The sequence below is a fragment of the Cryptosporidium ubiquitum genome, assembly GCF_001865345.1.
Source record: "Cryptosporidium ubiquitum isolate 39726 chromosome Unknown contig_3, whole genome shotgun sequence".
In the NCBI taxonomy this organism is placed as follows: Eukaryota; Apicomplexa; class Conoidasida; order Eucoccidiorida; family Cryptosporidiidae; genus Cryptosporidium; species Cryptosporidium ubiquitum.
In genome coordinates, this window is record NW_021639817.1 from 545,371 (window position 1) to 568,918 (window position 23,548).

A 23,548-nucleotide genomic window follows, 5' to 3' on the forward strand; every position below is an offset into this window, starting at 1 on the left:
ATCTTTATTACGAGACAAGATTTACCTAAGCTATTTTTAGTAGATTGGAGGAACAAACAAAAATTAGACATTGGAATTAGTTGACTAGGGCAAACCTGTAGTAGTAAACAGGTAATATACCAAACAGTTGTTATTTGAAGTGCCAAAAGTATACATTTTGATCAACAAATTTGTATTTTTTTTTTCTCTTTTTGCAAGAAGCATTGAGCCGTTCTCATTAAACAATTAAAATGGGAAATTTATTTGGAAGGTGCGGTTGTAAAGATTTGACAATATGTAATCTGAATGTGTTAAAGTCTACTCATTCTCAGGATCGCATTTATCGTAAAGATTACAAAATTCCGAATTTCTTAATTGATCATGTTGATTTAGATATTAATATAAGGGATGGCGTAACTGTGGTTTCTTCAGTAATTATTATGAGGAGAAATCCAAGCTCATCGTTCAGAGGTGATTTGTCATTGGATGGTAATTGTTTGAAGCTAGTTTCGGTGAAATTAAATGGTGCGATTTTAGAAAAAAATTTATACAAGGGTTATTTTCAACCTGATGGCCCAGATGGTAAACTTGTAATATCAAGCAGCTTACTCCCAAATAAAGACCAGCAATTTACACTTGAGACAGTTGTAGAAATTTTCCCTGAAAAAAATACCAAAAATATGGGATTATACTACTCTGCAGGAGTTTATTCTACACAATGTGAATCTGATGGTTTCAGAAATATAACATTCTTTTTAGACAGACCCGATGTAATGTGCAAATTTAGGGTTAGAATTGAGGCAGATAAAACTAAGTCTCCTGTTTTGCTATCAAATGGGAATTTGCTTGAAAAGGGTGATGTTCAAGGTTCAGATAATCGACATTTTGCAATATATGTGGACCCCTTCCCGAAGCCTTGTTATCTTTTTGCCGTCGTTGCTGGAGTTTTGGGAAGATTGGAGGACAAATTTGTCACAAGATCTGGAAAGTCCGTCAGGTTGTTTGTTTACAGTGAACCCAAGTATGTAGATAGATTGAGATTAGCAATGGAATCTTTGAAGTTGGCAATGAAATGGGATGAAGATCGTTTTGGATTAGAGTATGATCTCGAAATTTTTAATATTGTAGCAGTTGAGTCGTTCAATTTTGGAGCTATGGAAAACAAGAGTTTGAATATTTTTAATTGTTCGTGTCTTTTGGCATCTGAAAATGTCACCCCCGACTATTTCTTTACGAACATACTTTCAATAGTTGGGCATGAATATTTTCATAACTACACAGGAAATAGAGTCACATGCAGAGATTGGTTCCAACTTACTTTAAAAGAAGGTTTAACGGTTTATAGGGATCAGGAATTTTCTCGTGACTGCATCGACAGGCTGTCTGAACAATTAGGAGATATCGAAGTACTGCGCAACTTTCAGTTCCAGGAAGATTCTGGACCACTTGCACATCCTATAAGACCCGATTCTATTGTTTCAACTAACAATTTGTACACTTGCACAGTATATAGGAAAGGGGCGGAAGTTGTGAGGATGTATGAAACCATCCTTGGCCGTGAGGGATTCCGAAAGGGTATTGATCTTTACTTTGCTCGCCATGACGGACAGGCCGTTACTTGCGACGATTTCAGAAGAGCAATGGAAGATGCCAATAACTATGACTTTTCGCAATTTGAGCGTTGGTACGATCAAGCTGGCACACCTGAGGTTGAAGTCATTTCTACTTGTTATAACAAAGTTGATGGAACGTGTTCAATTACACTTCGACAGCGCTGCAGTCCAACTCCAGAACAACCTAAAAAAAGACCCTTTTATATCCCAGTTGTGGTAGGGTTAATAGGGAAAGATTCTTGTAAAGAGATAAGGCAATCGGAAACATTGATTCTTAAAGAGCAGCAGCAGACATTTGTCCTAGATGGAGTGTGGGAAACACCAGTAGCGTCAATTCTGAGAGGTTTCTCAGCACCCGTAAATTTGAGATTTAAAACACCTCGTTCAGACGAAGAGTTAGCGTTTCTTTTTGCATTTGATACAGATGAGTATAACCGTTATGATGCAGCTCAAACCTTGTTTAAAAAAATTCTGATCCAAGCAGCCTCCAACTCTTCACAAGAAATCTCACCAAGCTCAATCATAGAAAATATTCTTTCAAAAACAATTCTTAGTTGTTTTGAGTCATTTATTTCAAAGATAAGGACTTCTAAAAATCCGAATGGTACAATTTCGCCAATGGTTGCCTCATACACACTTAAGATCCCAAGCTACTCTCAAGTCTTGGCATCTATTGCAGAACCAGACTTTGATCTTATTGTTGAGTCTTTCAGAGCCTTTACAGTCTTGTTTGCGTCGAAATTTAAAGTTCAAATATTGGATTTATTCCAGGTTCTTACTGAAGATCTATCAGCACTACCTTCACAAAGCCCATTTGTTTATGGTAAGGGTGTAAATGTAGAGGCAATTGCAATACGCAGATTGTTGAATGTTTTATTAGATTTTATTGCAAAATTGGACCCCAATCTTGCAACTAAATTAGCTTTTGAGCAACACAATCGCTTTAATTATATGACAAGTAAACTCGGGGCAATTTCAGCACTGCAAATAGCAGATTACAAATCTAACGAATGCATTCAGGCTCTGGATTCTTTGTTACAGGCAACTACTGATGATGTTTCGACATTGAATCAATATTTTTCTGTTCAGGCTAGTTGTCTAATTCCTGAAAATGTTGAGCGTGTGATCAATATTTACCACTCCGATCCGCAATTTATTAAGTATCGTGACAATCCGACAATTTTCTCCTCCCTAGTCGGGACTTTTGCATCCAATTTTGTTGCGTTTAACAGGAAAGACGGGCTTGGATATTCTTTTGTTGCAGATGCAATCATTTCAATGGACAAAGTGAATCCAATGTCGGCCGCATCTATTTCAAGGGCATTTACAAAAGTCTTGAAGCTTGATGAGGCAAGACGCAATCTTATTAAGGAAAATGTCTTAAGAATACTTCAATCCCCTGGTTTATCCAAAGATACATCTGAAATTCTTAATTCCATTGATTTCTGAATTTCGGTAGGTTTCTAGAAAATCTTGTGTAGACCTTATTTTCTGTAATATTTGTTTGCTGCTGTTCCATGAAATATTTGAGTTCAGTGTTTTGAAATGCGAGGATTTTTCTTGATTTCTTTCAGAAAGTTTCTGAAGACCTGCCAACAGCAATTTTGAATTCAGGTAATGACCAGTTTCCTAAAGTCGAATTCTAATTTCTATTTCTTAAACAACTAAATAAATGCAAATAATCTTAATAAAAATCTGCTGAGATAATAGAGAATATAAAGTTATTTAGATATTGCAAAAAATATTGAACTATTAGCTACTCAAAAATGATGTTACTAGACTCTGAACATAGCTGTTGTGCGAGTTAACAACCCGTAGGAACGTATCTTTATCAGCAAAACTCAGGTAAATGGATTTTAGTGTGCTTCGTAAAACAGGAAGAATATTCTCCGAAAAGCTCGACTTTGAGTCCAAAGCTGGCTGCATAGAATTCAATAAATCAAGAAGAGAGTTGATACTAGACGCATTTAATGAAGTTGGGTTTGTCTGAATAGCAAAACAAATTCCCTGAACTGCACTCATCTTCTCCTGATCGTTACGAACACTAGTAAGCACCAAAAAGAAACGTTCTGCAAACACACCGAGCCTACCTCCAACCTTTGTAGGTGCCACCACAGCAACTCTACCAATGGTAATACATGCATTGATAGCAAGGTTATCTATTATATGTGCAGATGAGTTAGCTATTCTGGAGATTAGTACGTCAATGATATGCTCTAAAAGAGGCTCGATAATGGTGAAAATCTCTGGAAAATTTCCGTACATTACAATTTCTCCTATTGCCCAAGCAGCGTTATTAGCTATACCAATATTAGGACTGGAAAGATTGATCACGAGAAGTTGTAAAAATGTAGTTAATGAGGGCTTTAAGATATCTAAATTGTCTCCTCCAAATTTGGCTATGTCTCCTATACAAGCGAAGGCACTCTGTTTTATGTTTGGAAAACTTTCATCTTGGCAAAATATGAGAATATAGTTGGAAAACCCACATCTTTTTAATACAGGAATAGCTGGTGCTCTCACTGCTTCTACAACAGAGCTAATCAAATCCAAAGCACATTCAGCAGTATCAGGTACTGAATATGAAACTTCTTCAGGATTCTTTAAATTATTCAGAGTTGACAATAAAATACTTTGAATACAATGCTCCAGTACTGGATCCGCAAACCTAGATGCTTTGTTTCCAACAACTGCAAAAATTTTTGCAATCGCATCCATCGAAGCAACAAGGCATGGATGGTCTATTGGAAAAGATTTCCATTTTGTAATAAGAAGCGGAGCTAAGTTATTTTCGAATGCTGGGCTAAATACATTGGGACCGATCGAAAAACACAATGTAGAAATTGTGTCACATAAAATGAGTAAATTTCTATATTGATATACGGTTAATGCTCCAGATATAGTGCTAACAATATCGTCGAGGAAAGGTAAAAGAGACAGTGATTGAGCAGAGTCTTCAATAAATGTTGCAGTTGCAGAGCAGGCTGCTTCTTCAACACGTTTATTAGGGTCAAGCATTCTGGCTAAAAGCGCGCCAAAGGCACTATTAAGGATGGGTTGACCTTGCTGAAGTGCCAGCCAGGGTGTGAACCTTGAGATACACCAACATGAAATGCTCCTGATGAGTGGTTTAGAATCAGATGTAAGTTTGACCAAAAAACTCAAGACTCTTGGCAGAAATGGTGATAATCCCTTAATACATCCTCTAGCAATAGCGCCCAAGACTAAAATTGCACTCTCTTGCTTCTCCCAGTTCGGATCTTGAAGAGTTGCTTCAATCTTAGGTAATAGTTCTCCTAGAATTTCATCACCATATATTACTGATATATGATCCAACGCAAGGGCTGAAGCTTTCCTCACTGTCCATTGGTTTCCCCATGCTCCAAGCTCTACTTCATCTTCGTTTGGTTCACTATGATTAGCACGTCCTTGATGAAACCTAGGACCTATTGAATGAAGGTCATCTTCAGTTTTGTCCTCAAAGTGTGATGGGTCCATTTCAATGTAATCAAAGTCCGTAAATATAGAGTTTTTAAGTAAGCAAATAAGTAATCTAGGCAGAAAAGGTCTAAGAATATTTATTCCTTTCTCATTCCTGAGATAAGATGGCCAAAACTCGAGACTTTCCAGCCTAAGATTATATGAGTCGCTATTACTCTCTTCACAACAACATAATACAAAGTCAATAATTACATTAACCCCTGCTCCATTAAGAATTACTTCTGGGTCATCTTCCAATACTGTAATAATTCCCACTATAGATAGCAATCTGATTTGTTTGTTTTCCTGTTTCGCCATAACACCAATGACCTGCCAATATTGTGTGAATAAGTCATGAAGAGTGTTGCCAGAACTAAAAAGGTGATATTGGGCATATAGAGTGATACACTTAAAACTAAGATGTACTGCAACATCATTTTTGCTTAATATTATGTGCTCTCCTTGAGAAATTTGAAAAAGTTTAGGCAATATTAACTGACGTGATGCATCTAGAAAAGAAATTAATCTTGAACGTGTATGATCCGATACACCTGAATTTTCACCTAAACAGGACTCCAGCTCATCCTCACAAATCTTTATAAGGCAGTCAAATGCGCCGTCAATACTATCATTGGTTGCCATATCTAATAGCTGAGATAAATGGCGGAGGGACTCTACTAATAAAGGCTTTCCTTGTTCTGTATTGACAAACGTAGTAACAATTGTGCCAGCTGTGGATCTGATTAGCCTCTGAGGGTCATTTAATGCAGTAAATGATGTGATCTTGAGATACTCTATATATTCGGGTGAAGGTAATCCGTATTGTGCAAGATAGTTTTTTAATAATAGTCCTGCCCTCTGACGCACATCCAACCCCTCATTATTCATATTAGAGAATATAAGAGCAAAGTAACATGGTGCATCTGGGCTATTCGTTACGAAGGAATTCAAAGCGTTAGTTACTTGCAGCTGTACACTGCTATCAGAAGAATCAGCCTGTCTCAAAACAGACAACACTTCCTGGCATTTTGCTACATCGCATTGCCAGGAGGACGACATCTGGGACACTTCTTTTTATTAGATTATTTTTTTTCGCCGATTTGTTTTGGTTTTGTGACTAATTAATTCAGACCTATTGTATTGACATAAATTGTAGTGTGCCCTTTTTCAGATTATTCTTGAAGTTCTCTCTTTAGCTTTACTCCTTTAATACTTGGTTGCTTTCAATTCAAACCTTCTTTTTGTCCTTGATTCCTTTAAACTATCCCAATTACAGCTATAATTGACTTCGTCACAATCTCAAGAAATATATGTCCCGTCTATACTTTCGCCAAAAATTGTGATAGGTGTTAAGCGAAATTTGGGAAGGAACAAGGCGGCCCAAGTCTAAATTTTGAGATGTTAAAAAATTTGATGAAAGAAACAATAGTATGAGTGCTCTAAAAAATGTAATCTATAGTATCAATTAAATTCCTAACATTGGATCTCTGCTGTTGTTGTTTATTACTTAAATTCCATTATTTTGAGAAAAAAGAGAGATAATGAAGGACAAAAGATTGAAGAAATCAGACATGATTTCAAGGATTGGCTAAAGTTTAATAATGTATAGTGTAAATATGATTCCTTCTTAATGAAGGATCATGATGAAAATATTAACATTGATCTTTGTTTCCAGAACTCACAATAGGTATCATTAAGTTGCAGATTTAAGCGGGCACTTCATATTTTATTATAAATAAACAGATTTAACGCAAATGTCTATTGTCAACAAGAATTACGTCTCTTACTGAGACAGGCTATAATTATGTATGTTTTTAAGCTAATTAATATTCTATTGCTGCAATACGCATCGCTTTAGAAAGATAATTATTATTGAATAGTAATATAAGCGCTGTAATTCCGATCAAATTCTATACTGATTAAATTTCATCGAAAACTCAAGGTATATTTTTGACATAACAGGAGAAACTTTGAGCAAGACTGAAAATAAAAGATGGTTAGATATGCTGTGAAACCGGACACTCCCTCTAAAAGCGTAATTTGCAAGGGTACTGATCTTCGTCTCAGTTACAAGAATACTTATGAGACAGCAACTGCCATCAAAGGAATGTATCTACTAGATGCTCGCCAATATTTATTGGATGTAATTGCAAAGAAGAGGTGCGTTCCATTCAGAAGATACAACGGAGGTGTTGGAAGAACTGCAAAGGCGAATGAATTCAAGCTTACTCAAGGAAGATTTCCAGAAAAGTCATGTAGATTCTTATTGGACCTTTTACAAAACGCAGAAAGTAACTGTGACATGAAGGGTTTAGATGTTGACCGTCTTATGCTCGTTTCTGCCGTAATCACTCATGCTCCATTCAACAGAAGAAGAACTTTCAGGGCCCATGGGCGTATTACTCCTTTCAAAAGTCAGCCATGTAATATCCAACTCATTTTCAAAGAGATAGACGATGCAGTAGAGCAGCCAAAGAATATCGAGGGCCAGAAGGTTATTAAGCTCACAAAAAGACAGTTAGCTCGCAGAAAATTACGTGTAGGTTCCAAAAATTAGTTATTTTGATCATTCTGAATTCCATTTAATTTATGAGGAACTTTGCATTTATCATGTAAAATGACTCAGTCGTTTTACTATATAATTGTCTAGAATTGCGATATAATGAAATGGCTAGACTTAAATTCTAGGAATTTTCTTATTTATTTCTTCGATCTAAATTTTTTTTTATTGTGCGATCTTGACTTCGTCTTAGAGTTGGTTTAGTTAGAATTGAAGTTTTTTGGTTATTGGAGGGATGTCAAAAAAAATGCGAGGGAAATTCAAATACTTGAGATCTACGGTTTTTTTCTAAATAAAAATTTCTTTTTTTTTTAATAAAAGTGAAGCTTTTAAAATTATTTTTCTTATTGAGAAGATTGTTTGATAATAGACAGAATGGATAAAAAGATTCCTACATACAAAAATTCAAGAGACAAAAGTTATTATTTTACAACAGCAATAAACTACACAAATGGAGCCCCCCATATGGGTCACGCATACGAGATTGTAACTTCCGATATTCTTGTCAGGATTGCAAAGTTGTTTGGCTTTGATGTTAGATTTCAAACAGGAACAGATGAACATGGACAAAAAATTGCAACTACTGCGGAAAAAAATGGTTTCTCGCCGAAAGAACTCTGCGACAAAAATGTAAAACAGTTCGAAAGCATGAATGAAAGTCTGCAAATTAACGCAGATAGATTTATTAGGACAACTGATATTGATCATTATGAGTCCTGTAAGGAGCTGTGGAAACGTTGTGAGGCGAAAGGTGACATTTACCTTGGGAAATATGATGGATGGTATAACATAAGGGAAGAAAGTTTTATGACTGAATTAGAGGCTAAGATGCTAAATTACACTGACCCAGTTTCAGGGTTACCTTTAACAAAGATGGAGGAGCCTTCGTATTTTTTCAGAATATCTAAATACATTGAATCAGTAAAAAACCACATTATTAACCATCCCGATTTTATCCAACCAGAATCAAGCAGAGAAAGCATATTAGCTAGATTAGACGCCCTGGGCGACAATTTAGAAGACTTATCTATAAGTAGAACCAGTTTTTCTTGGGGGGTCCCTGTTCCGAATGACCAGGAACACGTTATGTATGTTTGGTTTGATGCTTTAACAAATTATATCACCGGTTTAAATTGGCATAATTCTGATAGTTGTGACGAAAATTCGTTATTTAAGAAGTATTGGGGAAATACTATTCATATTGTGGGTAAAGATATTACTTGGTTTCATACTGTAATCTGGCCGTCGATGCTATTAAGTGTCGGACTTAGCTTGCCAAAAACAATATTCTCTCATGGATTTGTTACTGCTCCAGATGGTAAAAAAATGAGCAAAAGCTTGGGAAATGTTGTGGATCCGTTAGAACAAATCGATAAAATGGGCTCTGACTCGTTCAGATATTACTTAGCTAGAGAAGGGAGATACGGAAATGATATTAAATATCAACCTTCTTCTGTTGTGGATTATAATAACGGCGAATTAGCGGATACTTTTGGGAACCTTATTTCTAGAATTACAAATTTAGCACATAAATTTTGCCAAGGAGTGGCACCTTCTTCATCTACATCTGTATTTTTGGAAAAGCCAATAGATATTGAAACAGTTTTTGAAGAATATTATTTGGCTTGGCGCGGTTTTCGTCTTGACGAGTGTGCACAAATTGCAATGAATTTGTCAAGAAATATTAACAAGTTCCTTACTGACCATGCGCCTTGGAACAAAGATAACGAAAAATCTGAAGAAGAAAGGATAGAGATTATTAGAATTGTATTAGAAGGTTCCTATTATATTTCAATTTTACTTAGTCCATTCACCACTTTGGCATGTAAAGAAGTTTTTAATAGGCTTGGGACTCAACAAAAGACGATCCCAGAGATTGATACAAATTATTCTAATATTAAGCCTAACACACCAATTTTGATTGGAGAACCTTTATTTAGGAGAATTGCAACTAAAGCAGATAAGACTTTTGAAGAGCTTAAAGCAGAAAAAAAAGAAAGAGAAAAAAACAAAAGAACAGAAAAAGAAAAAAAAAGAAATTAAGAGGAACTGTAGATTAATAAAAAAACGAAGTTATTTAGTTAAATATGTGATTTCACTAGAAGTTTAAGAAATTAGATTAGAAATACCTAAGCTCAATATATGGAAAAGCTGATTAAAATTTTCTTACATCAATACTAAATCCAACTTAAATAAAATAATTCAATTTAGAATACTGAAAATGTCCAATTTTTCAACATCCAGCTTTCTTTAGTTTGATCTCTTTTCATTTTAAGGACGCTTGGCACAAGGGGCAAACTGCATTTCTAAGTAACCACATATCTATACAATCCTCATGGAAAACATGATTACAAGGGAGGCAACGTGCCATTTCGAATGAAGAAAAATCGTTTAAACAAATAATGCAATTATCTTGCAAAAATGAATGTTTGTTAAGTATCAATTCATCATCTTTTAATTTTTTCCATTCAAAATATGGTTTTACTGGAAGGGATTCGAGTTTATTAATTGTACAGGCTCTTAATTTATTATCCGAATATTCACTTGAAACAACATTAGGGAAGATAAAGTAAAAGAAACTGACCATGGATATTATTCTAAATGTACATATAAGCATAATAATTAGATATAAGGACCATATCCCTGACCTAAAATCAACTTTAATAAGGTCTTTTAATGAGTATAATGAATTATTGTCTAGTAATAAGTATGATCTGTGACCAGTGATTAATGAATAATCTGCTAATTGTGAATCGCTGAGGCTACTTGAAAACCCCCTGGATTGGTTTGAGAAAACCTCAATATTTGGTCTTACGGATAAAATCCAATAAAATCCGAATATGAACCAAATATAATAAATGAACGAAAATATCTTGCCTATTTTCCATGCTCTATTTGTAGTGAGTCGTCTAACTGCCTGTAAAATTTGAATTACTCTAACACTAGTCGAATTTGGTCTTTCTCTATTAAGGATAATCTTATAATAGCATCTGAATATTCCTTGTATTATTTGAAGAGACCCATGAATCAATAACCAAACACATAAAAAAGGACTGCTATTGAAGCTCGATCTCCAACTTTTGAGTGTTATACCTGTTGAGATTAATCCAAAAGATAAGAAAAATACCATTCCTATTAATAAATTACATGATAAAAACCAAATCGCTTTTTCAGGGTAATTACAAACTAGTTGTACAAGTGAATCTTCTGAAGCTTGCTCTTGCTGTGATATATCGTTTGAATGACTGTTTGAAGACATATTCATTCCTGAAGTAGAATCAGAATGGTTGGTTGATGCAACATTTGAAGTGGCCCTTCCATAAATGCTTCTTAATGAACTTTCTGCTACAGGAGAAGATATTACTACATTGTCTTGGGCTCTAAATAATGGTTGTATATTCAAATATTTCCTACACCAAATATTTATTCTTTCTTTAATCAACATTATTTTGCAAAATAATATATTGCTGATATAAGTTTTGCTGGTGTTTTGTTTTGGGCTACGAAGAGCCACATGCTCTTTTTTATGGATGCATTTAGAGACATACCTTTTGTTAGTGCCTAAATTATTATCCATTTCTTATTCGTAGGTACTTGTCTTATAATAACAATACAATATTACTAGGTCATATTACTCACGTTACGTATACATTGAATAGATAAAGCAACTAGCACTAAATATACATGCATTATATACTCATGTCTATTAGTATTAAAAAGTCTGGTCGCCTTTATATCTAAATAAGATATTTCGGATCTTCAGACTTATTAATCTTCATTCCAAATCCTTTTAATATTTAATTTTATTTTGTTTTATTAAATACTGTTTTGCAAAAAATTATTACATGCAAACCATGTACCTAATATTTACGTAATTTTTTTTTTAATTACGCATTCATTGTAATATAACGATATCTAATTATTTATTATAATTAAAAATTATATTAATAAAAATCCATACGCCGCCCTTGCCGCCATGCATTAATGTCTTCGTTACCGACTTAACACGGGCGGGGTACATTTGTTTAAATCAATTAGGAATCATAGAATAAATAAAGCTAGACATAATTACGTATTGAAAATATAATTAGTATTATCTTTTTAATAATATTATTTGAATGGGACGGCGTCTCTGTAATAACAGGGCTACATAAGCTGGCAAATAATTTAGTAAATCAAAATAACAAGATTCAAGTATATTATTACTTTTTTAAAAGAATAAATATACAATTGTAATGGCTAATTAAATTAAATAGTTGGCGGTTTGAATAAATTTTCTTGAATTGTTGTAAACTACATAGAAATTCTTTAAACATTTACGAAAGTCAGAGGAAACCTTGGCATTTCTCTCGAAAGTAAATATAGGATATAATATATATCAGAGATTCAAGGCTGTGGAGATACGTTCTTCTTTTTACGAATTTCAAGGTGTAAATATACTGTCGATTTTACTATTTTTAATCAATATATAATTTCGGAAAATGTCTCCAAGAGTGACTTATCGCAGAAAGTGCCGTTACAATACTCCATCTAACAGAGTTCGTGTTGTAAAGACTCCAGGTGGTAGAAATCTGATTCACAACATTGGAAAGGTATATTCCCGACCTAAATGCGGTGATTGTAAGAAACCTTTAGCAGGAATTCCAGCATGTGCCCCATATGAAATGAAACATCTTAAAAAACGTGAAAGAACCGTAGCCCGTGCATACGGAGGAACTAAATGCTCGACTTGTGTTAGACAAAGAATTTTAAGGGCATTCTTACTTGAGGAGCAAAAAGTGGTAAAGAGTGTAATTGCTGAGAAAGAACAACAGAAGAAGAACGAAGAGAAACCAAAAGTTACCAAGAAATCTACAGGAAGTAAGCAGACTTCATCCAAGAAGAAGTAATGTGTCTTACATTTAGATAAATCTAACTTTACTAGTGTTAGTTTTTTTTAATATTAATACGTTTTCTTAATCTATAGTTCGGTTTTTTCGGGCTTTGGAGGAAGCTTATTTAACTTTTTTTTGATCCTATTGGAGTCTGGAATTATCGAATCTACCTCATTATCTATATTTCCAACTTTCTTTGAATTTCTCCCCGCATTCAGATTTTTATTGGGGCTTTCCCGTCGATGAGCCTCCCGGCTCGGACTTTCTGATTTGACTGAACAATGAAGACTAACTCTTCTCTTAATTGGTAGGATCAAGCAGCTATCCCTTTGCTTAGTGTGATCATTCTCATTGTCACTGTAAATTTTTTCAAGTTCCTCATTATTCCTGTTCTCTAGATTATTTAGAACGATCATTTCTTTAGCTTTTCTGAACTCAGTAGACCTTTTTTGCTTAAGCTTTTCTGCATAATCCTTAATATTTCTTCCATAATCGTTGGTTGTTAAGCCATAAATATATTCGTTTTCAGCCTTTTCTAGTATTGCTTCTTGGTATTCACTTTCCCAAAGCTTTATAGCTGAGCTCTTAGTTTCTATTATACTATAGAGTCTCCATATTTTTTTTCTTAAATCTAACAATGACCTTCTAAGTGAAAGAAAAAAAGTAAATTCTCTGAAAATAGGTATCTCATCCACAAATATATTGTGTGGGATTGGGTACTGTGAGTAGTATATTTCCTCGTCAGAGTAATTTTGTAATATTAGAGTTGAACCCGAGTTTATCCTTTGCCTAACTTCAGGTAACATTGAACAGAGCTTGAGTGTAACAGTATGTTCTAAATCTTCATAACGTGACAACTTTGCCAAGTAATACTTGTACTGATATTGGTAATCTGATTGATATGTGTAAATTGTGTTGCTTAACTCTGAAAACGCTTTATAACGCAAGTTTAGAAGAATATTCGAAAGTTGAACTGGATTTGCTTGAGAAATTTGCACTTTTTTCACGTCGCTTATTCCTATTGAAAGACCACTATAACCTAGCATTTTGTGATTTATCGCCAATATATATTCAATACTGTTTTTTTTTGCCAATATTTATTTGCATTCCTGTTAATTATTCATGAAATTTTTATCAATATTTATGCAAAAAAAAAAATAATGATCCCGCTCAACTGTATATTTAAGATCTCTGTGAACAAATTTCCTTTTATTTTTAAATTAAAATATCGATCAATATATTTTAGTGTGATTTAAGACGGTTTGACCTTCGAAGTTCTTTTAGAGTTCCAATTTTGAATGATACATTTCCAATCCAGTTTTCGTCTCCACTGTTTTCGGAAAGGTTTGAAGAATCTGAGTCATATTTATCGTCATTTCTTACCAAATTTTGATCATTGTAATTCCTATAATCTATTCTTATATTTGAATCAGCTAGTTTTCTGACTTTATTGGGAAATATTTTTCTAATTTCTTTACCTTGAATTGTTCTACACTGATTTTTTTTGGGGATATTCCATTTAAAATTGAATTTATTGTCAATTTTGGATTTCGTTTCTACTCTAGAAAATAGATACGATGGTATTTTAAATTTGCGTGTACTTTTTATGTAGTTCCAGTTGCCAAATGTATCTGTATTTTCTTGGGTAAACACTTCTTTGTCGTCATTACTTGCAAAAAAATATGAAATATGAAATTGAACCCCCTTGCAAATATCAGAGATTTGGAAATCATTAATTTCAGAGTTGTTTTCATTATCTGGCAAACAATTATATTTCAAACCTATCTCTTCAAGAAGTTCGGTACAATAAATTCCTATAGTTTTGAGTTGCTCTGAAACATTTTTATTATTTTTTAACTTCTCAAATAGTTGGTCATAAATAATTTTTACAAAATAATGTATAGAGCAATTAATTGATTCCAAATTGAAATGATTTATTTTGGATGTATAATAAAGAAAAACAGAAATAATGCAATCAAGTATACAATACAACTGATCATATTTAATCATTTTTGAATATATTACTGAACCAAAAAATATGTTTATAGTTCTTTCAATAGTTTTCTCTATTTCTTTAAAATTTGTTTGAGATTCCAGCTCTTCGCTGAGTTTTTGGCTTAATATGGGTATGAAAGATATTCCCAATGATCTTCCCAATGCGGTTGACAGGATGTTATGTATATTTTCATTTTTATCTGGATTTAAAATTCGTGAATTCATTAGTAATAATAAACAATCCGGCCTATTATTACAAAATTCTTGACACAATTCGAATAACCTTAGGTGGTTTTTTCTGAAAAAATTCTTTAATTCTGAAAGACAAATATAATTGGTTAGTTCGAAATAAAAATACAAATTGAATACAAATATATTTTCCTCAAATGAGGACAAATTAACTCCAATAGATCCATGTGAACTAGGTTCAATTTTATGTGTAAAATAAATGTAAAATAATTTGTTTTCAGAGTATAAACGTGTGGAGGACGGCTTATTTAAGTTAAATTCCATATTTGGTTTATATAATTTATTGAAATTGTAATAAATATCAAAGAATTTACTGAATAATGTTTCGTCTACAGTTTTTATTTTGAAAAACAATAAACATCCTATTCCAATCAGCTTTGTTAATAAAATATACCGATCATCTTTAAACTCTGAATTCATTAGAGTTTCCTCAATAAGACAAATCAATTTATTTAATATTTGGTCGGCATCGTTCGTTTCTAAGGATTCGTATTGTGCTATTTTTTCTGCTTGTAGACGTAAAATAAATATTTCCCAATTCTTTTCTGTATTTAAATGTTTATATTTCTTTCTTGAGATATTTGAATCGAGGTAAGTTTGGAAATCTGAATAACTGCAAAAAATACTTGAAATAGAAATTTTCGGAAATATTTGATATATTGTATCCTTGACTACAATTTTCATCTCATTTTCGGGAATTACTTCAGCAATAAAATGATTTCCTTGATAATTATCACAAATAAAACAGTTATTGGCAGATGATCTATTAAAGACTTCATTCATTTCATCTGACATGGAATTTATTTCTCTTAGATATCTCGTAAGTTTTTTTCTGAAAATATTTTTTGAGCTAAAATAAAAATTTTCATATACTTTGAATATTTCTTGTTGATTGAAGATGTTAATTGCACCATTTATCAGTTTTACAATCTCTTCACCACTCAAATTATTAAGCTCTGGATTGCTCAAAATATAGTTTACCAAATTAACTTTATATTTAAATTGCAATCTTAAGATCAAAGTAACTAAACCGTCCACAAATGATTCAGTGTAATCTTCGGTCAGTAATTTGTCTTTTGTAATCTCGAAATTAGGAGAAAAAATGGTGCATAATACTTTACAATTAACATTCTCGGGATTGAATTTAAATATACTCAAGTAACGAATAATCTTTTTAAATTCTTCAACTTGATCTAATCCTACATTTTCTATTAAACTTTCGATAATTGATTGATTTTCGATTTGAGAATCTTTGTTCCAAATGTTCATACCGAGTATAATTGCCCATTTAATAAAACAATCCTTTGAAATCAACGAGTTTTGGATTTGTGTAAGCATATTTTTTGCGATTAGTATAGCATTGTTTTTTGAATTTTTGTCATTTTCAATAAAAAAATGTTCAATTTGAGTTGTGATTTCCAATTTCAATGATTCAAGATATTTGCTTAAGTTATTATTTTTGTGAAATTGAACTAAAAATAACAAACAAAAAAATAACCTAAAGCTTTTAAGTAATGTTAACCTTTGATAATTAAAAGTCTTTATTATTTTGTATATTGTTGCATTTGATTTATTTTCAGCTTTTTCTACGCCATAAAGAGTTTCTGAAGTTTTTTTAATGGGTGAATACAATTCAAGTGCTTCCAATTGATTAATCTCAATTAGGATATCCTCAATAATTATTCTCATTTGCAAATCTCTTTGTTTGAATGAAACATACCATAATAACCACAAGTTTCTCGATAATTCTGGGATTTCGTTATATCCTTTTAAGTGTTTTATTAAATAAATTCTAATATTTCTATTTCTATCGCAAATGTGCCTTAATAAATATTGGATGCTGTCATCTATTAATTTATTTGAATTTGGTTGTTTTTTTTTGTTTTTAAGCCAAACGGAAACTGCTTTAATCATATTTTCACGTATGTTAGGGCAAGTAATATTTTTTTGTTGAATAATAAATTTAATGTATTTCTCACAAGAATATCCAAATTCTGACTTTTCCAAAAAAATATTCACAGCTTCTACAACTCCTTCAAGAACTTCTGTTCTGATATCATCCTCTCTATCATTTGATCTTGAAAGCCAGAATTCTATGAGCTGATTTTTTAGCTTACTTTCTTTCTCTGTATTTATTTGATGTTCTATCTTAGATCCTTGAAAAGTGGTATCATATTCCGATTTAATATCAAGTAAAATAAATTTAGTAACCATTTTTACTGTTTCAAAACGAAGCATATCATCGGTCTCTTGAAGTTCGCAAATCATCTGACTGATAACTGATTGAATATATTCTTCATTTATACTTCCTAAAAGGTGAATAACATCAATTATTATCGTTTGAATATCCTTAACTTTCTCATATCTACTTTTCCTTAATAAATCTGGAACTAACACAGAATCATCTCTCCACCAATCATTTCCTTTACCCTTTAAACCTTTAGAATCAAAAGAAAATTTTGTCTTATACCTCAAAAATCTAATAGATTCGGTTAGAATCGTATTAGTAATATATGAAATCCCACTTACTCCCACATTTGATAATATTCCACTAATATGGGGGAAAAAATCAGCAATTTTCGTAGTTTTAGATGATTGGAATAAATTTATAAGTTTCAAAAGAAAATTTAGCGTCAGTTCATTTTTTATACTGATAGTACCAGAATAGCTAAGGATACTAGAAATAGCATACTTGCAAATATTTATCATTTCAATATTATTTTGAATCACAGAATTCTCGAATAGATCCAATAGCATGGTAAAAATTAAAAGAAATTGCTCTTTTCTTATACTTTCGTGAATATTTTCTATCAAAAATATTAATAACTTGGAATTTTTTTCAGTGGCTCTTTCAATGGAATATATGTATTTTGACCAACTTTTATTTGAACTATTTATTTTACTGTCAATAGTCTTATATTTCTCAAGTATAGTTTTAATGTGCTCTATCAATCCACAAAGAATAATCTCAGATATTATTTCAGCATTTGATTGTTTCAAATTACTTTTATGTTTGTTCGGTGAGTTGAAAACGTTTTTTAATTTTACGTTTTCAAAAAAATCAGTTGAAATAGGCAGAGCAAGCCTAATACAGTCCAAAATACAATTTAACAATATGCTTTTATAGCGACTAAACGGTTTTTGTAAATCTTCTTGTTGTATAAGTATTTCAAAAATTGGTAATTTGATATTTATGTTTAAATTTGAAAGGCAAATGCTTATTTCTTTCAACCTCTCAAAACTAAACTTACAAGACCCCCATGATTTATTGGTCAATAAAATATCTGGGATATTATCATTTTCACTCATTTCTTCATTTTTATTAAAAAAAAATTTTATAATTTTTCTAAAGTTTTTTACATGCAATTTTGTTAGCCCCCACAAAGCGCTCAATTGCAAATTAAATTGAATTTTTTAACGTTAAATAGCTTAGGCATTAAAAAAAGTTACAAAAATAAACTATTTTTGTAAAATATTAATGAATTTAAGTAATCAGCAATGATGTTCGACAGCATTGGCAATTATATCAAGAGAAACTTTATCTAATATTTGGATAAGAACAAATTTTCCATTTAATAATGCTCTCTTTAAAGCCAAACTTAATCTATTTTGTTTTTCATTTGATGATCAAAAACTGCTGGCGAAATTAAGCTTTGTTTAGCCTGTAGGTTTCAATGAAATTTCATTTGTATAGTCGGAGAAAGATGTTATTGAAAGGTTTGGACCAAAAAAATCAAACTTTCTGTTGACACTTCTCACAATATAGGTGATGCAGAGATAGAAAATGGTGCAAAAGAATTTAAGCTCTCGAAAAGCCAACTGATTTTAATGGAGAGTATATTAATTTGAAAGTAAATTTCAAAAATTTAATTACCGAAAACCATGTTAATGAGACACCTAGATCGGAGAAATCGAATTTGTTGAAAAGGGTGATTTTTGAGAAATCACTAGATGAGAGCCATATGAAAAAGGCGAGTAATTCACGCGTCCACGTAAAATACAATCTAACGAAACAGTCAAAAGAAAAGACCTAGATAGTTAAGAGATACGTAAAAATTAGAATACTTGTAAATCTGTGGCATCACTACTATAAACTTGCAATTTGTCAGGACGGAAAGAGAATACTAACAACTCCTTCCAAACCTGTAGACAGGAATCTAGTTATACATCTTCAAGTCCGAAATAAAACTGCTCACCAATGCTTCAATTTTCAATTTAAAGAATTTTGACAAGTCTCATGGTTGTGAAGAATATGGTAAGCTAAGAGATAATTGCCTATTAGAAAGGCCACCTTAAAATGTCATCTTCGAAATAACGTATATAACTGGGTCTGGTATCTTAACTTGAAACTGGCAAACCTGTAATTCTGAGTGAATGTTAATACTATTGGAATATCCGAATACATCTCTAACACCAGATACAGGTCTTTTAGAAAGTCCATTCAGCCTCGCCAGATACTCGCCAAACCACATAGACTTATTCTATTCTGCTTTCGGCCTCCGATGCTAATCTTACTGGATCAGGAGTACCATTGGCACCACCGTTACAGCAGCCCATGGCACAACCAACAACGCATCCACAAGAGCAACCAGAACTCTTGCATTTGCCGCTCTTACACTTGCAGCACTCACCCGAGCACTTTCCACAACCGTTTGTACTTTTAGAGGATGGTCTGCCTGATTCTGGTAATCTGGATTCTGGCCTTCTTGATTCTGGTCTTCTTGATTCTGGTCTTCTTGATTCTGGTCTCTTCACATAACCTGTTTCATCTTCCGGTACTTGAGCTAGTAATCTACGAGACGGTCCAGTAGAAATAGACGTCGAGACCGTTGTTGTGGAAGTTCTGAGACCGGTAAAAACGGCTCTGGTAGTTGTAGTGGTTCTAGTAGTTGTAGTGGTTCTAGTAGTGGTAGTAGTTCTGGTAGTGGTAGTAGTTCTGGTAGTGGTAGTAGTTCTGGTAGTAGTGGTAGTAGCTCTGGTGGTAGTAGTGGTAGTAGTGGTGGTAGTGGTAGTAGCTCTGGTGGTAGTAGTAGTGGTAGTAGCTCTGGTGGTAGTAGTGGTAGTTGTAGTTGTTGTGGTGGTTGTTGTAGTGGTTGTAGTTCTGGTGGTAGTAGTAGTAGCTCTGGTAGTGGTAGTAGTAGTAGTAGCTCTGGTGGTAGTAGTAGTAGTGTACCTAGTAGGTCTGGTGGTGGTAGTAGTAGTAGTAGTGTACCTAGTAGGTCTGGTGGTGGTAGTAGTAGTGCTGAATCCAGTAGTGGTAGCTCTAGTACACTCAGATCCTTTGCACTTCGAATCATAACAGTTGGACCCTTCACACTTGCGCTTTTTACAGGAAGGAGCTCCGCAAACTTCTTCCGGTTTTTCGCGTACACAGTAATCTGGTTTGTTGTAACTTGATTTTTTTGCGCATCCAGATCCATTCGAGCAACTGTTGCATGTGCCCACAGCTCTACCATCACGGCCGACGATGCGAGCAGGTATAACTTTTACACCTCTACATCTTGCTGGAACACACTTGGCACCTTCAAGGTAACATAAAGAGTTGGAACAACCATCACAGTGAACGCGGCCGCACTTTCCTCCTACACACTTAGCTGGGGTACACTCACCACCAGTGCACTTGGCTGTAGTGCAACTGCAACCCTTACAAGATGGATGGCACCTAGCAGGAGTACATTCTGAGCCCTTGCACTTGAATCCATTATACTCATTGCCACTGCACTTAGGTCCAATACAGTAGCCTCCCTTACATGATCCTTTCTCGCAGCCAGTCTGACTTTCGCCCATATTACATGAGCCAGTAGTGCAAGTTCCTGGTGTACAAGACCCAGGTTGACATCTTGGAGCCACGCATTCATCTGAGTAACATCTACATGGGGAACAATCACCAGAGACACACTTTCCTCTCTTACATTCACCTTTAACACACTCACCCTTGGAACACTCCTGCTTTGCACAATGATAATCCTGTAAAACTTCACGTTTAACACACTTAGCACCCCTAACCTTAGCTGGAGAACATGAACCTCCGGTGCAGCGAGCAGGGCGTGCGACACAGCCTTCAAGTCTTGGAACCTCTGTAGTACAACCAACGCATCTAGTGGAAGAACATGAACCTGACTGGCAAGACCCTCCTACACACTTTCCAGTCTTACATTCACCGCCAACGCATTTTCCACATTTACATGAACCTTTGTCACACTTTGCATTGGAACAATCCACAGTATGCACAGCAACATGGCTACAATCCTTCTTAACGCACGTTGCTTTGTAGCATAACTTGGGTGACCCGTCCTTGTTTTTAATACATGAGGGACCGGAGAGGCATGTTAATGAAGAACACTGAGCGGGGGTATATGTTTGACCAGCTGCGACCTTGCTCAATATTTCCTCTGGAGTCAAGACCCGTGGATCAGGTACTTCCTGTAAACCAGGCATCTCATCATCATCTCCTTCTTCTGCTTCGGAAATAGCTTCTGCGAGTTTTCTACTTGGTGTTAACACAGGGGAAGATTCTCTAACAGAGGAATCTTCAATATCAGATTCGATCTCATTAGTGGAGAAATCTGCATTGGGGTCTACAACTGTTGAAGACTTTGAAAGTGTACCCATGGCCTTGGACTCTAAAGTAGTGAAAAACTGGAGAGCAGCGAAATTGGTTGTCCTTTCACGATGCTCAAGAACGGAGACTGCAGTTCTCTGAACAAATAAAGCTCTTTCTGCTTCCTTATCACCTTCTTCTGCCCTCTTAAGAACAACTGTTTCGTGGAATTCTAAAAGTTCTTTGTTTGGTTCAGACATAACAATACCATAACCTTCAGGGCTTTGGACTATGAATGGATCCTTAGTCTGATCTCTCGCCCATTTGGGGAGTAGAGGAGAATATTTATCCAAATGATATGCCAATGATAAACTATTTGCATTAATATCATCAATTGATTGTGATTGTGAGTTCACCTTGGAAACTAGTTCATCAGTAACCTTGTCAGCAGTTGATAACTCCTTGAAGAAAGCCTTACAGAGATCTAATTCTTGCTCAATATCCGAAACTAGCTTCTCACGAATTCTTTGGGCATGTTGACGCTGGTATAGCACTGGAATTCTGTCAATTCTGCCACTATTCATATCAATATATCCAAGTTGTGACTCAATCATAGAGCATTGCTCCTTCAAATAATTGTTCAAACCTTCCAAGTCCCTCGGTACCTTAGGTGACTTTCCAGGAATAGGATAGGGAGACGCATGAGCGATCAACATAAATGTAGTAGTGACAAGGATATCATCTTCCTTAGCAAGAACAAATGCCCTAGTAGATGTGCTCTCATCCACCTCCTCATCCAAAGAGAGATCAGATAAGGATGCTTTGAGGTTATTTAACTTCTCTTTTTGTGTCTTACAAAGTGATTTCATATAACCCAAAACTTCAGAATAAACCTTCTTTGCATCTGTATCAGGGAGAGAAGTTATGATTGGTTCAGCCTCAAGCAACAGTGTACTCTCAATGTTATCGATAAGTTTAGAGTCCTCCTCACAAAAGCCAACGATTCCCCTTTTAGTTGGAGAAATTAGAGGGTAATAGAAGAGGGCGTTCTTAGTGAATGCCTGAGATCCAGATGTTTGGATGGTAAGAGAGCCTGAATCTTCCTCTTTAAGAATAACCTGGACAGCTGAAGATAAATCAGCTGGTGATTGACCAGGTGCACCAAAAAGTCTATTTCTTAATTCAGAATCGGATGGTTTTACATTTGGAGTTAGGTATACGCCAGAATGATCGGGCTCAATTGTTTTTGTTTGTGGAAATCTGGAAGTTCTAGATGCTCTAGGTGAAACATAACTTGCACTTACACCAGCCAAAACAACTAAGAGTGTAAAAATACTCAAAGTTTTCCTGAACATTTTCCAGAAAACTTTCTGACAATAATTTCAATGTATCCAATTGCAACTTAAATAGTTGAGTTAACTTTTATAAAAATATAAAAATAAATTAACTCGTCCTTAAATATTAAGTAAAGTGAATAATTCGTCAGTGGTATACAGTGTTACTACAATATTCTACCCTGCTTTTTTATAAATAGATATATACGTATCCTCTAATTAGAACTATTAGTATCGTGTTACTCAAATTATTTTCCCTTTGATACATAGGTATAAGTCTACCTTTGTTCTGTTAATTGTATAATTAATTTGTAAATATTTATATTAACATAGAATATAAATATATACGTATAATTAACTAAGATCGTTACTCTACCACTAACTTATATTATTATATCTTTACTTAGTTTAGGCTGTTCTGTCTTTACCTCTGCTAAAATAGACACGCCCACCTAACCATTAATTTTACCGCTAGTATCGGAAAATGTTAAATGCAATCAGACAAATATTAATATAAGAAATGCAAAATCCGCCAGTTTCTACAAATAAAACACTACTAAGTTATTATACTTTATTGCGTTATAATTATTTACTTTTTGCATGATTCGATGTACTCTGTTGCAATTCTTATATTTTTGTTTTTAAATTAATTCAATTATCTACAACAAATCACTCCTAAGTTCCTTTATACTTAAAATACTAATTATTAATGTCATTTTTAAATAACTATGCTTAATTGGCAGTTATTCTTTGGATAAACATATTGTTTTCCATCTATGTAATCTACTGCGATGTAATTTTACTTTATCGCCATAATTTTTGGAAAATACAATTTATTTGTGTTTCTATGTTCTAATTGAACTATAATAAATATAAGAACGTATAAATGTTTTATTTAAAAGATTTCCAACTTTGAATTTGAT

At 33.8% G+C, this 23,548-nt stretch overlaps 9 protein-coding genes across 9 annotated transcripts; 4 read left to right on the plus strand and 5 right to left on the minus strand.

Annotated features, from left to right (window-relative positions):
• Nucleotides 1–230: 230 nt before the first annotated feature.
• Nucleotides 231–3,041, plus strand: cubi_03573 (zinc aminopeptidase N like metalloprotease; the record flags this gene model as incomplete). The annotated part of the gene is made up of 1 exon (XM_029020586.1): nt 231–3,041. One exon carries the CDS (start codon nt 231–233, stop codon nt 3,039–3,041), a length of 2,811 nt encoding a protein of 936 aa, XP_028875030.1.
• Nucleotides 3,042–3,344: 303 nt separating this feature from the next.
• Nucleotides 3,345–6,131, minus strand: cubi_03574 (karyopherin beta 2; the record flags this gene model as incomplete). Its single annotated transcript, XM_029020587.1, has 1 exon — nt 3,345–6,131. The coding sequence occupies one exon, from the start codon at nt 6,129–6,131 to the stop codon at nt 3,345–3,347; it is 2,787 nt and encodes a 928-aa protein (XP_028875031.1).
• Nucleotides 6,132–7,065: 934 nt separating this feature from the next.
• cubi_03575 (60s ribosomal protein L17) lies at nt 7,066–7,629 on the plus strand (the record flags this gene model as incomplete). The annotated part of the gene is made up of 1 exon (XM_029020588.1): nt 7,066–7,629. The coding sequence occupies one exon, from the start codon at nt 7,066–7,068 to the stop codon at nt 7,627–7,629; it is 564 nt and encodes a 187-aa protein (XP_028875032.1).
• Nucleotides 7,630–8,007: 378 nt separating this feature from the next.
• cubi_03576 (methionine-tRNA ligase) lies at nt 8,008–9,675 on the plus strand (the record flags this gene model as incomplete). Its single annotated transcript, XM_029020589.1, has 1 exon — nt 8,008–9,675. One exon carries the CDS (start codon nt 8,008–8,010, stop codon nt 9,673–9,675), a length of 1,668 nt encoding a protein of 555 aa, XP_028875033.1.
• A 223-nt stretch (nt 9,676–9,898) lies between these two features.
• cubi_03577 (uncharacterized protein) lies at nt 9,899–11,077 on the minus strand (the record flags this gene model as incomplete). The annotated part of the gene is made up of 1 exon (XM_029020590.1): nt 9,899–11,077. One exon carries the CDS (start codon nt 11,075–11,077, stop codon nt 9,899–9,901), a length of 1,179 nt encoding a protein of 392 aa, XP_028875034.1.
• A 1,036-nt stretch (nt 11,078–12,113) lies between these two features.
• cubi_03578 (60s ribosomal protein L34) lies at nt 12,114–12,521 on the plus strand (the record flags this gene model as incomplete). The annotated part of the gene is made up of 1 exon (XM_029020591.1): nt 12,114–12,521. One exon carries the CDS (start codon nt 12,114–12,116, stop codon nt 12,519–12,521), a length of 408 nt encoding a protein of 135 aa, XP_028875035.1.
• Nucleotides 12,522–12,592: 71 nt separating this feature from the next.
• cubi_03579 (uncharacterized protein) lies at nt 12,593–13,552 on the minus strand (the record flags this gene model as incomplete). The annotated part of the gene is made up of 1 exon (XM_029020592.1): nt 12,593–13,552. One exon carries the CDS (start codon nt 13,550–13,552, stop codon nt 12,593–12,595), a length of 960 nt encoding a protein of 319 aa, XP_028875036.1.
• Nucleotides 13,553–13,748: 196 nt separating this feature from the next.
• On the minus strand, nt 13,749–18,059 carry cubi_03580 (uncharacterized protein; the record flags this gene model as incomplete). Its single annotated transcript, XM_029020593.1, has 1 exon — nt 13,749–18,059. The coding sequence occupies one exon, from the start codon at nt 18,057–18,059 to the stop codon at nt 13,749–13,751; it is 4,311 nt and encodes a 1,436-aa protein (XP_028875037.1).
• Nucleotides 18,060–19,226: 1,167 nt separating this feature from the next.
• On the minus strand, nt 19,227–22,646 carry cubi_03581 (uncharacterized protein; the record flags this gene model as incomplete). The annotated part of the gene is made up of 1 exon (XM_029020594.1): nt 19,227–22,646. The coding sequence occupies one exon, from the start codon at nt 22,644–22,646 to the stop codon at nt 19,227–19,229; it is 3,420 nt and encodes a 1,139-aa protein (XP_028875038.1).
• Nucleotides 22,647–23,548: the final 902 nt, after the last annotated feature.